The sequence below is a fragment of the Lycium barbarum genome, chromosome 1 (assembly GCF_019175385.1).
Source record: "Lycium barbarum isolate Lr01 chromosome 1, ASM1917538v2, whole genome shotgun sequence".
Classification (NCBI taxonomy): domain Eukaryota; kingdom Viridiplantae; phylum Streptophyta; class Magnoliopsida; order Solanales; family Solanaceae; genus Lycium; species Lycium barbarum.
In genome coordinates this window covers 150,327,383-150,342,286 of record NC_083337.1, presented here as the reverse complement: position 1 = coordinate 150,342,286, position 14,904 = coordinate 150,327,383, and the positions used below count along the sequence as shown (strand labels likewise).

Here is a 14,904-nt window from a genome sequence, read left to right as displayed (position 1 = left end):
TAGGTTGTCTATGGTTTCTTCGATGCCGAAAGGTTGGATATAACCTTTGGAAGATAGGAAAGAATGTTGATAATCATAGATGTGAGACTGAAGGGCTTAAGACATGCCATGCCAACCTAGATACCAATTTAATTGCATCCTTGTTTCTAAACAAAATTCGAGAAAATCCCAAGTTGTTAGTAGTAGATGTCAGGACCCAGGTTCACGAGAAATTTGGTCATCAAGTGACATACAAGAAAGCGTGACTTGGGCGTCAACGCGCATTTGAATTGGTGTATGTTGACTTTAAAAAATCATTTAGTGAACTTCCTAAATAGTAAACTGCAGAATGGAAGTGCAATCCAAGTATCCATATATGGAAAAAGGATACATAATGTGGGAAACTAACCTAGTAAAGGCAGAAAACATTAATAAGGAAAAAGGATAAATTTCTAAGTAAATAAATACATATGTATGAGTAATTGAACCGAAAGTTGCACATACATAAACTGAGCAACTGACTTAGACATTTCTTTTTTTGCAAAGCCACTAAGTGAGGTGTCTACGGCTAGTTTTTAAATAATTTAAAGGATTGCTGAACCAAAATAAATATGCACCACTTACCATTTGTCACGACCCAGCTAGGGGCCGTGACGGGTACCCGGGGATAACCACCGAGCACCACTCGTTCTGTCGCTCATTTTACTCATTTAATGCTCTTTTTATCATCTTTATACTCATAGCGTAGGAAATCATATTTCGTATGAAAACATAAGGTACTTTCATGTACATGTGCCCTTAGGCTATCAAAATAATATATATATATATATATATATATATATATATATATATACAGTAGCGATCTCGTGAGACCATCTAACCCGCACTGCGTATCTACGAGCCTCTACTGGAGTGCTGAACATAGGGACGGGGCAAGACCCCGTCGTGCCCAAAAATACATATACATGGCTATACATATATACACAAGAAAATAATCATAAGCACCTTCGGGACAATGGAGGGCTTCCAATCAGCTGACAGCTACTACGGATCTGGATCGAGCTCTCCTCCCTGTCTACCTGTGGGCATGAACACAGCGTCCAAAGAAAACAGACGTCAGTACGAACATTGTACTGAGTATGAGAGGCATAAACAACGAAATAAGACAATGATGTAAAGAAGATATCAGTATAGAACAGCTGAATCTAACTGTCAAGTATAAAGAAAACAAGTCATGCTGTCTTACTTATGCTCATCATCATATCATATATGCATCATGTATAAACTGCCCGTCCATATCGGATCGGTGTGATAATCATAACATGAGCCTGCGTCCAGGCCTCCCGCGTCCGAGGTAACATCTCATGCCGCCCACTAGTGGTGTCTGCCCATGCCATCTGGCCATGGTGTATTGCATAGCTACCCGCCTTGGCGGTGACTGCCTGGCCAAATAGGCGCGGTGTAATAGTAATATCATCACAATATGCTTAACTTATCATAATACATGCATAAGGCTCAAGATCAACCATATTTTTATCGGGGTGACGTAAGGTCGTGATCCCCCGATTGCATTATGGAGCAATCATTGACGATCTGCCTCACCTTGAAGGGATTAGCATATAAGGTGAGTGTAAGCAATAAATAACATCATTAGAATCATTATACTTTAACTCATTACCTTGTGTAGCTAATTATGGACATAGGCTCATATCTTTCGGGACTTAAGAAGTTCATGGATAAGAAAGAAAGTACACCACAGGATTCATGCCATTAGAAAGAAAGGACTAGCCTCACATACCTTTGATGTTTAACCAAGCTATCGTTCGCTTGTTCTCCTTTGATATCACGTCTCTACCTTCAAGAGGGAATTCGTACTAACGTTAGTTAATCGACTATAAAAACGTGCTACCATTTCTAAAGGAAATTGGGCAGCACTTCCCTTATTTCTACTACTTTTCCCGTGTTCTACATCAACTCCCAAACGCTCACAACAATATTCACAATATCGCAATCAACAATCATCGTTTATATACATTGACCACAATCCACCATCCCTTTTCAATTTCTTCACATTCATAGTTATAGCTTACTATCGCGTTTTCTCATGTGTAATACTTATTTCAGGGTCTAAGCGTCATTTATAACTTATTCATGATTTCAACACATCAACATTCATGATTCCATTCAACTACCATTCAATCATAGCACTATTCACTCATTTATGACCCATTTGCTATACTTTTCTACAATTCGGGTATCTTAACCTTTCAACACCTTAAACAACATGAGATGGTCATGAAACTTACCTTGGATGATGGTTGAACAAGCCTTGAGTGGAGTTCCTCCTCTAGCACCAAAACCCTACTTCACTTCTTTTGGGTTTTCTTGAGAAAGATAAACTTTAGTGTGATTCTTACACTTGATTTCGTGGGTTTCATGTAGTTGATCACTAATTTCCTTTGGTTTTCTTGTGATGAAGAGTAGAGAGTATTCTAGGAGTTTCTAGAGAGAAATATCGTGAAGGTGAAATGATTTGAATGAGCTTGGGTCTCTTTTTAATGACTTAAAATCTAATCCGGAATGAACAGTGACTGAGGTGTACAGTGGTCGTAAACCCACTTTACGGGCAGTATTCTGGTTTACGGTGTCACGACCCAACCCCGTAGGCCGTGACTGGTACCCGATCTGGGCACCCAAACACATCTATCCAACGCTATCTCAACTGTTATCAAACGCATTCAAGTATAAAGCAAAAGCCGTCAAGGCTATATTTCAAATTTAGATAATTTCCAGAAAATTTTTGGCAGAGTTTCCTTTGTTTTACAAACTATCCAAAATAACCCTGCGCACAGAAAATACCAACAAAGGCCACACCGGCCAGCAAAGCAATATATAAACATATGCGGACCGGCCGCCGCGGCGAATGGGGTCGCCCCAAACACAACATATACACACATCCGTACAGAAAGACCCTAACCCACAAACATGTCCACAGACCTCTAAACAGACCGACAGAGTCATATGACGGGACAGGGCCCCGCCGTACCCGGAGTTTCCATACATACCGAATATACAGAAGACAGAAGATATATACCAAAAGTACACGCTCCGGACCAAAGGAGCTCTTCAAAATAGCAGAATCTGAGCCCTAGACTGGCGGCGTATCTTCAGGTGCGTCTGTACCTGCGGGCATGTAACGCAGCCCCCGAAGAACCGGGGGTCAGTACGAAAAATGTACCGAGTATGTAAAGCGAAAATATAACAACATAATCATAGTCTGAATCAGAAGTACAGAAATATAGCGAACGGAATCATAATCCAACAGACAGACAGAGGTATACCGGACAGAGTCATAATTCAGACAGACAGACGGAAGTATACCGGACAGAATCATAATCCGAACGGACAACCAGAATCATAAGTCATACAGACAGACAGGATCAGAATCCATACGGACAGACAGAATCATACATAGGGTACAGAAACGTGGTTGCCACTCCTGCCTTTGGCGCCACAGCACATCGTATTTCAGATGATTTCATATCTTCGAATATCTCCATCACATAACACATCATATCATAACCACGGTAACCCCGGGGACAGATCACACGCCGGAAAACCGGACACATCATACTTCGTAATTCATATACACGGTAACCGGGGATGAACATATACCACAGTACCCCGGAACCGGACACATCATACTTCGGGATTCATACATGGGACCCGGCCCCCGAAAAAGGGACTCGGCGGTCCATCCGCACGATATAAACCGGCCCGGGATCCGGTGAAAGGAAGCTTTGAGACATCCACGGACAGATTAATGAGAAACCACATACATACGGATCGTTATACCGACTCAATCAAATTGAAGTAGGCCGAATGGCAAGTCAAATCAGAGTATTCGGATAGCGTTCATAATACGCGTCTATATCCTACTTGGGAAGGCATGACCGATTATAACCAGAATCAGATTTTCAGATGTCAAAACCGTTTTGCAAGATTTATATAAAAACAGTCATATCATGGTCAAAATGATAGTTCCGATATTTCCTGTGAAAAACGGACAGAAATAAGGCAATTTAGGCCATACAAGAGGTATCGGGGCTCTGTGGGCCCACCTCGGACCAACTCGAGGTGACATACGTAAAGTACTGATAAAAGACCTTATGAGGTCATCTATAATCATTTGGAAGTATTCACCTTAGGGACAAAAGTTCACCTTAGGGACAAGTTGTAAGAAAAGTGATTCAATCTCGCTGAAGGAATTGGAGCGGATTTCCATCTTGAATTCCGAGGAACGGAGTCGTATTTAAGGCTCGCGGCCGAGCCTATCATGTTCAGAACATGCCTAAGAAGGAAGGGGTAGGCTTTACATACCTCGATTGCGCCTTACGCTCGCTTGGCTTCGATTCCAATCTCGTCCAGAATCTACAAATGGTCATGTTTACCAATTGTCAAATTCAAGACTTAAGACTCCAAATTCATTACATATTTGCCTACCGAAATTTCGGCAGCATTTCCTTTATACATATAACATCCCCAAAAGTTAAACACATCCAAACAATCAACGCAACCCAACAACAATATCCATAATGACAACAAGTATTTCAAAACACATAGTATGGCACAATTTGCCATCTTTCCGTCATAACGTAACATCTTTCATTCCGACCTTACACTTCCAAACCAAACTTATTATTTTCATATTCATCACTCATCAAGATCACTACAACATGATTCAAAGGCATATCCTATCGTTTTCACCAAATATACATAAAGTATGCACAATATACAAGTTTCCTACCAAGGGCATAATTCGCCCACAACTTCCAATCTTTTAGCAAACATGTTCATGACATATTTCTATCTTCCAACTTCATCAATGATAATCATAATTTGCATCTTCCTACTTTCATTTCCACATTTACATAATTACAATAAACTTGCATGTTTTCCTACAACAACTTAACAACCATTTTTCCATACCAACAAGAGCCATTTTTCTTCCATTCGTTTCACAATAACACAATTAACATACTAACGGAATTTAATTCACATTCCATCATCACCATAGCATCACACGGCCATAACCTATTTTTTCCAACTTCCACTAATTCATTCAACTTTCACTTCCAATACAATTTCTACCATAATCACAACTAGATTCCAACATGAATTCAAGTCATTATATACATGCAACATATGCATACACACGGCCAACTTCCAAACAACATACCCACTTTACAAACTTCCATATTTTCATACACTCTACTCAATTCTACATATTACAACATAAACCAAACTTCATAACATAAGAAAATGAATTAATTCATACCTTTTCCTCAAGTTCTTCACTAGCCACCAAAGTCACCTTTTGGCCAAAATAATTATACCAAGTTGTAGAGAATCTTGAGCTTGGTAATAACCCCACAAGAAATCAATTTTTGAACCAAAGGAATTGGCTCCAAGAATTTTTCTTTTTTTTTTTCTCTTCTCTCTTTCTCTTACCCGAAACCTCTTCCTTTTTTTTTCTTGCTTTGTTTTTCTTGATTTTTCTTGAAGCTTCTATAGGATCAAGACAACTTATATAATAATTTTGTCACATGGGAATTAGTTAATTCCATGGGCTTGGGCACTATATGGCCGGTTGGGCCTCTTGAATTTGGGCCTCACTTTCTTATTTTTTTTTAGCCCAATTGGCTAGATTATGTATTTCATGAGGCAAGTTTTCCAAAATTCCAATTTTGCCCATGGCCTCCTCTCGTATTTCCACATTAACATTTTCCTGAGTAACATATGCATATTGGCTAGAACCAAAATATGGCCTCATTTCTTACAAGCCACAAATTATTTCGAATTTTCCGAATGTTCGAAATTACGGGATATGACATACGGTCCGTCCTTCGCGACCGTATTTAAACATAACAGAACCAGAAAGGTTTGCTAGAGTCGTGGTGGTTTACGGTCACAGTTTACGGGCCGTATTTCGATTTACGGTCCATATTCTGGGTCGTATTTAACCATTTAGACATTTGACAGAAAGTTGAAATTTTTGAAAGGTTGGAGGACGATAGCAGTTTACGGTCCGTAAATCACTTTACGGACCGTATTCCACTTTACGACCAACTGGGTCAAAGTGCAAACCTGCAACTTTTCACTGTACGTTCACGGGAAAATTTCCGAGGTGTAACACCATTGCTTCATATGTCGTTGAATTAGGAACATAACCTTCTTGTCGCTGAGGACGTGGATTAGGATTACCAATAACAAGTCGAGTAATGTGTTTGAACCAAATAAGGTAGGGGTCATCGTACCGAAGTGGTTCATGATTCACTGGTGCTTTAAAAACACGTTGACGCCATTCGTTCCAAAAAGGCAACCATTGTGCATGCTCCAACTCTCAATTTGTATTTGGCCTTCCGCGACGATCGTGGTGAAAATGTGTGGAATCAAATGGAAACGGAGTTGGTATCTCCTGTATCAACCCAAATTACCTCATAACTCGATCAGGCAAGTGAACCTCGACCATATCCCAACAAACGATTGTGACTGTAGCATGCCATATGTCTCGTCCAACACGACAACAATCGGGAAGGCTCTCAATTAATTCATCAGAATATAGTTCCCAGATAAACTACATGAAAAACAAATCAAATAAGTCTTCATAATTTAAATGAAATTAAAATCAAACTAATATCACATTGTACTTGATCCCCCGTCAAAGAATCAAGTATGTCCCTAAAAACTTTCAACACATTCCTGGTAGTGCCGGTCCAACTAAAACGTGCAAACCATCTAGTAGCATGTGGACCCCTAGGTAAACCAGCAGGAAAATATTTTGCGTATCCCTTTGTGCTACTATCTGGGGCCTGAGGACTGTAACTCTCTCCCATACCCAAACCTGAAGAATAGATATAATTAGGTAATTATAAACTAGAAGAAATATAGAACACAATTTGTTTACTTATTAGGTATACCTGTAGTAGTGGTAGGAATCTTGCTATCTCATGTTGGTTACCCTGTGAGGCTTTACAAAGACAACGATAAGACCCAATCGCATTAACGTCCTTGAGCATAGGCAAGTACATAAGCTTCAAGTAACTAACAGATGTATCTGCCATCAACGTACCAGCAATCAACAAAAACATACAACATCTAGCTATCTGATTGACTATATCCTGTGTTTTCATGTCCGGCAACTTTAGCTGACGTTGCATATGTGTATTAAGCGCAGATACCTTGAGGCAACTATATTTGATGTCTCCAGGAACTGGAGTAAAACCTAATAATATTGCACAAATACTTTGCGAATGCGCGTTGTCCCTTGTCTGCTCAATCCCAAGTACTGGATTACTATTCACAGGTAAACCATACAACACCTCTACATCCTGGAAGGTGATCGTCGCCTCACCCATCCTAAAGTGGAACGTATGAGTTTCGGGACGCTATCTCTCCACCAGTGAAGTAATCAAACTATGGTCAACAATAGGCCGCTGAGATCTATAAACACTGTACAATCCAGATAGTTTAATCACTTCTAAAACTCGTGGCTTGATGGGATTTTTCTTTACGAGGTCCCATAACTTTCCATCACACCTCCTTGTATTCAGAACCATATTGTCTTTGCCATCCCATATAACTCGTGACCTATGGGTGAGTTGTTCAATTAATACAGACGGGTCAAGTGGACCGGGATCCAATTGGTATGCATTATTACTAGCCATAAAGAAAGTACCTATACACAAGTGAATATTTTCAGAATAATAAACAAATAAATCCCAAATAATAGCTACGAAAAATTACCTTATTAATACAAACATATGAAGCAGTTATCTATAAAACAGATGTAAGATACTCCATAAACTGGACAATATAATCGTAATTGCAACGTAAATGCAAATTCTGCTCAAATACATTTATCCATCCCATATGCAATTTGGAATAAGTGGTCAGTAACCAAAATCATGTTGAAGCTCAAATTGAATAAAAAAGAACTCTTAAACAGGACAATAATGATATTAAATTGATCTTCAATACATTTTTTAGTAACCCCACATAGCTAGCTTCAATTATATAACTTGTTTCTATAGAAATATAAGCTAAAAGAACCATGACCCAAGAGTATCAGTAGTGAAAAAAGAAGACCCTATAACTACTGTCTAAAATTGAACAATCATGGATCCCATCTCAATTCCTATATGCATCAGGGACTCAAACCCCATGTGATTTTTGCTACTACTTGCCAAACTTTACTACCTAAATCAATCAATATTCTCTTCAACAACACAATTATCCGAAACACATTCAGCATAACATCATTACCGTTCCTTTAAGTTTAAGCTCCTTAGGAACTTTCCCAATATGCTCCAAATTCCTCAAAGCATTAGCAACAGAACTAGAAACACAACATTTTTGCACAAAAGAACAGAGAGTGACAAGATATTGCTTCATTTAAAAGATTAAAATCCTAAACCCAACAAAATAAAATCAGTCACGTGTACATACATACAAGTAACTGGGTATTCACCAAGAACACAAAATATGGAAGAAAAAAACCAAAATAGAGATCATAGAAAAAAGACAAATGATTTTTGTGAAGAAAAACATACCTCAATCAAAGAAAAAAAATAATCCGTCCCAAGCTTTTCGAATGATTATTACCAGCACAATCGCAAATAATACAAAGCTTTGAAAGTTTCTCAGCTATGATTTGTGGAATTTCATGAAAATCAGTAGTGAATTTTTGTTTTTTCAGCTATAGTTGTCGTGTGGGTTGGGAACAAGGGTTTAGGGTTAAGGAGAATTGGGATATGTTTTAAAAAGAGGAAGATGTGTTTTTAAAGCATGCGACATCGTTTTAAAAGAGGGAAAATTACTACCTCCGGTCCGGGTTACGTATTATCCATAATACGTTACCCATGGTAGCGTATTATCTTTTAACGATGTTAACCCCCTAGCTTTTTTACCCGTTGGTTTTTTTAATAAAATAATACCTAATACGTTACTCAGGAATATGTTTATTCTAGTTCTGTGAATTTTCAAAAAAACATATTATTTTGGTGAATTGACTTAAATAATGACTTACTTCAATCAAAAATTCGAAGCATAATATATGGTACAAGTTACTGTGGACATACTCCAAATAGAATCAGATCCAAATTTAGCGTAAACGTGGGCGCGATCTACTATACTCGTAGTAAATCATAAAGTTTTTTCCGAATATGTTCACATCATTTGAATCAAAATTTAAAAGTAATAATTTTTATTATATTGAACCCACTATTAATAGATTTGTGACGTTTCAAGGCTCTGAGGTTGGGTCAAGGATAACAGGTGACAAGTTTCCAGGCTAATAATTAAGCTTTCGAAAAAGGATTGCTTATGACCCTTGAATTTATCCGTGAAATTTATTTAGACCCCCAATTGAAATTCCTACTATTTGAACCCTCCAAAATCACTTTTACTGTGCCATTTAATCACAAAATAAGAAAATTGTGTTTCACGGCTCTTAAGCGCAGGAATATGTGTAACACCAGATTTTTCCTTTTTTTTTTCTTTTCATTTTTGTAAAACCCAATATTTTCCTCTCTTCTCTTCTCTTCCCCAAGCACAAACCCTAATATGGTTTTCCGATGCCTACCACCGATGGCTAACAACCATGAGAAAGATGAAAACAAAGATTATGAACCAGTAAGATTACTTTTTCTGAATTCTGAAATTTTTGTAGAGAAGTAGAGAATTATATTGGGGTCCATCCGAATTCCGTAAATAAGTTCATTTTTTTTTTTTTTTTATGTATATCTACTAGTAGATCTTCAACTACCTAGATTTTTTTTTAATATATATATATATATATATTTTAAATCCTCTTAAATAAATAAATAAAAATTCCTCCACGGCCATTTCCATCACTCTTTTTGTTGAGCGACGGCGTGGGGACCGAATATAATCGTGTAGGGATGGATAGGTGGACCGTGTACACGTCCATTAATGCCATCCTTTTCTACGAAGAAAAAGACTTTATTGAAATATACTCATAGTCAAATATTCAATGCACACTTGATTAATATATAGTATGAAATTCCAACACATGTTAGTATGTTACTGTGGTCACACTTTTTCTTCTTCATAATGTTGACAACCAAAATAACAACTAATACTCCTTTTGACTTTGAATTGTTCGTTTGAACAACCCAACTAACTTGAATGTCTAACTCCTAGTCTTTGATATCTATACTATGTTATCTCGCCGGAATTAATAAATATATAAACTTGTGCTGTAGTAAATTTTCATATTTAAAAAATAGTTTGGTAGTCTGTTTTAAAACAAATCATAGCTTATCCGTGAAGGATATTCATGCCAATAAGAAATAAATGAATTGCCAATGAAGAACGTTTGAACTTAATCATGACTAGTAATTAGCACATGGGAATGAATTTTCCTAAAGAAACCCCACGAGCTTTAAAAATTGTAGCAATTATGAAGTATGACTGGATATGAACAATTGAACACTAGTCAAGTCAACATAGTTTTGCTATCATTGGCATATAACATAATTGGATGGGGGAATTTGTGAGTATTATGGACAGTGGCGGAGTTAGGATTTTCACTAAGAGGGTTTAAAATATGAAAAAAATAAACTCACGAAGAAGCTAGAGGAGGTTCGACATCTACTATATATACCTAAATTATAATTTTAACTATGTATAAACAGTGTAATTTTCTGCCGAAGGGGGTTCGGAACTCCCTTTGCTGTACCTAGCTCCGCCCTTGATTATGGATTGTAATTTCTTTGTTGGTAATACAAAGTCAAAGTTTCTTGTGTGTTATTTTGTCTCTCACTGATATTTTGTCCTTATGAATGCAAAATGTCCTTCATATGCGGTGGAAAGTCATTCTTTCCACTTTATAATGAAAAGTCCTTTATTGGGTTGGTAAATGGGGAGTTCGGAACAAAAATGTCCCCCAAAAAAATATTTTGAACCAAAATACCCCAACAAAAAAAATGATATCAAACTACCTTTACTGCGCTAAAGCAGTTAACGGGGACGGCTCCGTTAACTGCTATAGCACAGTAAATTACTGCGCTATAGTGTGCCTCTTTTTTTTCGGCCCTTTCGGTTAACCCTTCTTTCATTACACTTTTTAACGTACTTTGACCATAGATTAATCATGCTTCGGGACCCCGAAACTTTAATATTTTATATAAAACCCTACTTATTTTTGTGCGATTAATAAGGTAGGATCAATACATCAAGGATACACAAAAGTTCGGATGACCGTTTTAGTGGTTGAAAAGTGCTCGAATGCCATTTTCGTTTGAAGGCTTGGTGTCATCAGCTTTAAGTTCTTTACGAATACTTAAACTTGTTCATTAATAATAAACCAAAAGTAGTCAAAATTGCAGCATTAAAAAAAAACTTAATTAAATTGCATCATTCATAACCTTGAGTAGATGAAAATATTTAACATACTAATATTCTTCAAAATAACAGCATCATCTTAAATTAAACTTAAAACTAAAATCACAACATTCTTAAACATCATCAGAGTACAAGTCCTCAATATCGTCCTCAGAAAAATATTGACGGTTTCTTAAGGTACATCTTTTTTTAGTAGCAGTTAGTTCTCTACCAGTTGATGATGCTTGTTCTTCGGCCAACTTTAGCATGTAAAATCTACATTGTCTTGCCAGCATTCTGTTGTTTTCTTTTCTAATCCTTTACACGGCAAGCTCGCAAGTTTTTGGACCTACTTGAGGCATGGTTAAGGAGTACCTTGTTGGGATTGGAGCGTTGAGATTTTCCAAGTCACGAACAAGACGTTCTGATTCGGCAAGCCGATGTGACCATTCTCGGCGTAAACCGCAATAATATTCCCGCGGATCTGAATATTTCACACTGCAGAAATCATTATTACGCTCTATAAGAAGGTGGGGATTTAGCTCATCTAGTTTGAAATCACCGGTATCGCTCGAAAAACTGCTATGATTTGAACTCTCATCATCACTGCTATTTGGTTCTTTTGGAAGGAGTAAAGACCAAGCTAAGTTTCTACTACTCGCATTGAATACGTTATAGTATAATAACAAACAAAAGGGCTACTTATATAGTTGCAAACCCCCAAGTACCCTCAGAGGGGGGGGGGGGAGGGTCTTTATGACCCTACCTGCTTACCTTATTATAAGAAAAATATTAATCTTCATCTGACATTTCACAGTCCGAATCCCACTTGGATCTAAATCTTGTGCTACTATGTATACCATATTCTACCCTATGGTAACGTATTTGCATCCGATTGTTCTCTTCGAAACGATTAAGAGCCAAATTAAACTCTTGTGGAGTTCCGCGAGGCATTGACATAGCACATTGTTTTGGGCGTTTAAGCCCTACTCACGCTAACTTGTGCTCCAGTGCTGCAGCCTCCGTAACACGCCAATCCCACTCCTCTCTCATTTTATTATTGTATTCTTGATTGAATCTGTCGTTAGGGTTATTTGAGTAATGAAAATCATCATCATCTAGTTCCGAGGTCCTACCCATTGCTTCAAATATGTTTGCTGGAGTGAACGATATAACACGACTAATATCTCTAAATTGGTCAAAAAATGACATAGTAACTCAATTTTGTGTGGAATGTTGTGTGGTTGGTAACAACTATTCGTCAAATTACGTTATATAAAGTTTGATTCGAATCATGACGTTTTTCTGTTTGACAGTTGAGGTGTGACAATGCTGCAGCGGTATAGCGCGGTAAAATACTGCGTTATGCCAGTATAACGCATTAAATTACTGCGTTATACTGTCATAACACGGTATTTTACTACGTTGTGACAGAATAACGCAGTAATTTACTGTCACGTCCCAAAATACTCGCTAGATGTGATTGGCACCCAGCAAACACCACCCGCCAGACGAACCATATATCATACTCTTAATCATTTACAAAAGCACTAAAAGAAAATAAGTGCATATTCAACAACGCTATTAATGATAAAAATGCGAAATAGTCACCAACCAAATCCATAATCGATTTATGAAAACCAACCAACGCTAAGATAAAAAGAATCTCTAGCCCACATCTCACGCTAAGACCATGGAGCATCTAACAAAGTTACATGAGTTTGAGTGTCGGGCATGTAAACCCAAAATAAAAGAAATAACTAGAAATAAACTAGATAAAACTGAAATGGCTGCCTCCACGAACAATGCGGTGGCTCACCTCAGCAACAGAATCCACTCACGAAGTCTTCAATTACCAGTCTCGTTCTCAACGACAGTATCTGCATGGACATGCAGGTAAGGAGTGAGTTATACATAAATATAACCCAGTAAGATCCTCGACCCACCACTTCAACTACCCCTGGAACAAGTGTTAGAAAATACAAACACACAACAAGCACAAAAATATTATGCACATAAATATATCATTATATAATAGCAACCAAGGTCCAAACCACTGTTTATCAAATATATTATATATCTCAATACAATTTACACTACGAACTGTCATAAGTGGCAGTTAAAGAATTAGTCAACACTATGAATCCACGGCAACATACACAATGTGCCAAATATGTCAGGAAGCATACACAATGCTAAGGGAAGCATACACAATGCCCCAATATCATCAAGCAACATACACAATGCTAAGGGAAGCATACACAATGCCCCTATATAATCAAGAAGCATACACAATGCTAAGGGAAGCATACACAATGCCCTAATATCATGGCTCATAGCTATATCACATCACAAAATAATTTATAAAGAGAGTTTTGGATTATTTGATAATAAAGTATATGCGGTTGGCCTTAAGGACCACCGATTCTGCCAAGCACACGCTCGTCCCAACACATGGACCAGGCAGACAAAACATAGTTTTAAAACGGGTTTTGAAAAGCAAGTACCCAAAGCTTAAAGTCTCACTTACCTCAAATTCACAATTCAAGCACACTTCCCAATAAATCAAAACTGCATTCTCGAGTCTCCGTATTGCCTCAAACTACACAAAAACGGATTTAGAATTTTCAAAACCCTTAGGGTAAACCACTTCTATATTTTTAGAGGCTTAAATGGTTAAAGTCAAATTTTAAAGGACGACAACGCCCTTTGGTCAATGTGTTCAAAACCCGACAAGACATATGTTTTCGGGAAGGCTTTAACGAGAGGATTCCAACGATATATAGAAGTCTAAAATCCGATACTATTTGCCCTTTCAAATCAATGATTTTGATTGAATAACCCTAGAGCTAAACTTTTTTCTCAAAATATCCTCATGTTTTCACCATAAAGATTCACCCATAATTATGTAATAAACTTAAATAAAAGATTAGAGTCATTACCTTGATGATTTGGTTGAAAAATTCCTATTTTTCTCTTCTCTTTTCCTCTCTTTTTCTCCCCTTCTTTTCTTTTTTTCTCTTCTGTGTTTATTTCTTCTAATTTTTCATGTGTTCTGGTCTTCTACTTGCTTCATGAAATTTCACGTCTGATGGCTTCCCATCTTACTTAATCTCTTCTTTTATTTTATTTTTTTATATTCCTTTTTGGGCTGGGCCCACCTTTCTTTTAAAACCTTTACATTTTTTTTTTGGGTCAAATTACTTAATAACCCCTCATTACATTTTGGGTTATAACATTCTCTCCCACTTAAAATAACGTTCGTCCTCGAACGTGGCCAGTTGTTTTTTTTCCGAAGTGTCAGGAGATGAACACTTCTTACTATGCATGTCCCGCTTGTTCTCTCAAGTAGTCTTTCATAGCAGATACTGCTACTGTAATATCTTGACCGTAGAACGCTTCTTTGTCCTTAGCTAACAAAGTCATATATTCAAATATGCAATAACGATTTACTCAAAAGCGCGATTCTCATTTACCTATGCTATCTCAGTCTCAACAACATTGGTCGGATCATAAATG

The 14,904-nt window shown here is 37.5% G+C and overlaps 1 protein-coding gene across 7 annotated transcripts; it reads right to left on the bottom strand.

Moving 5' to 3' along the window:
- Positions 1-793: 793 nt before the first annotated feature.
- On the bottom strand, positions 794-8,889 carry LOC132643895 (serine/threonine-protein phosphatase 7 long form homolog). 7 transcript variants are annotated; one of them, XR_009583800.1, is made up of 5 exons: positions 8,592-8,883; positions 6,960-7,717; positions 5,318-6,883; positions 4,360-4,410; positions 2,836-3,162 (listed from the first exon to the last, which is right to left on the bottom strand). XR_009583800.1 is itself a non-coding variant. In XM_060360435.1 (3 exons), exons 2-3 carry the CDS (start codon positions 7,395-7,397, stop codon positions 6,731-6,733), a joined length of 591 nt encoding a protein of 196 aa, XP_060216418.1. In that variant the 5' UTR covers positions 7,398-7,717; positions 8,592-8,817; the 3' UTR covers positions 2,836-6,730. The 7 variants fall into 7 exon arrangements, 1 of the variants encoding a protein (XP_060216418.1); XR_009583797.1 differs by lacking the exons at positions 2,836-3,162; positions 4,360-4,410 and adding an exon at positions 794-1,058 and having other exon boundaries at positions 6,477-6,883; positions 8,592-8,817; XR_009583796.1 differs by lacking the exons at positions 2,836-3,162; positions 4,360-4,410 and adding an exon at positions 801-1,058 and having other exon boundaries at positions 6,297-6,883; positions 8,592-8,817.
- Between the last annotated feature and the right edge of the window lie 6,015 nt (positions 8,890-14,904).

What these genes read in the sequence shown, in the direction of transcription:
- LOC132643895 (XM_060360435.1), bottom strand. Translation starts at nt 7,397, where the DNA reads ATGGGTGAGGCGACGATCACCTTCCAGGATGTAGAGGTGTTGTATGGT. An exon ending in GATTCCTACCACTACTACAG is followed by an intron (nt 6,884 to 6,959) that starts GTATACCTAATA and finishes TCTATTCTTCAG; the next exon opens with GTTTGGGTATGGGAGAGAGT.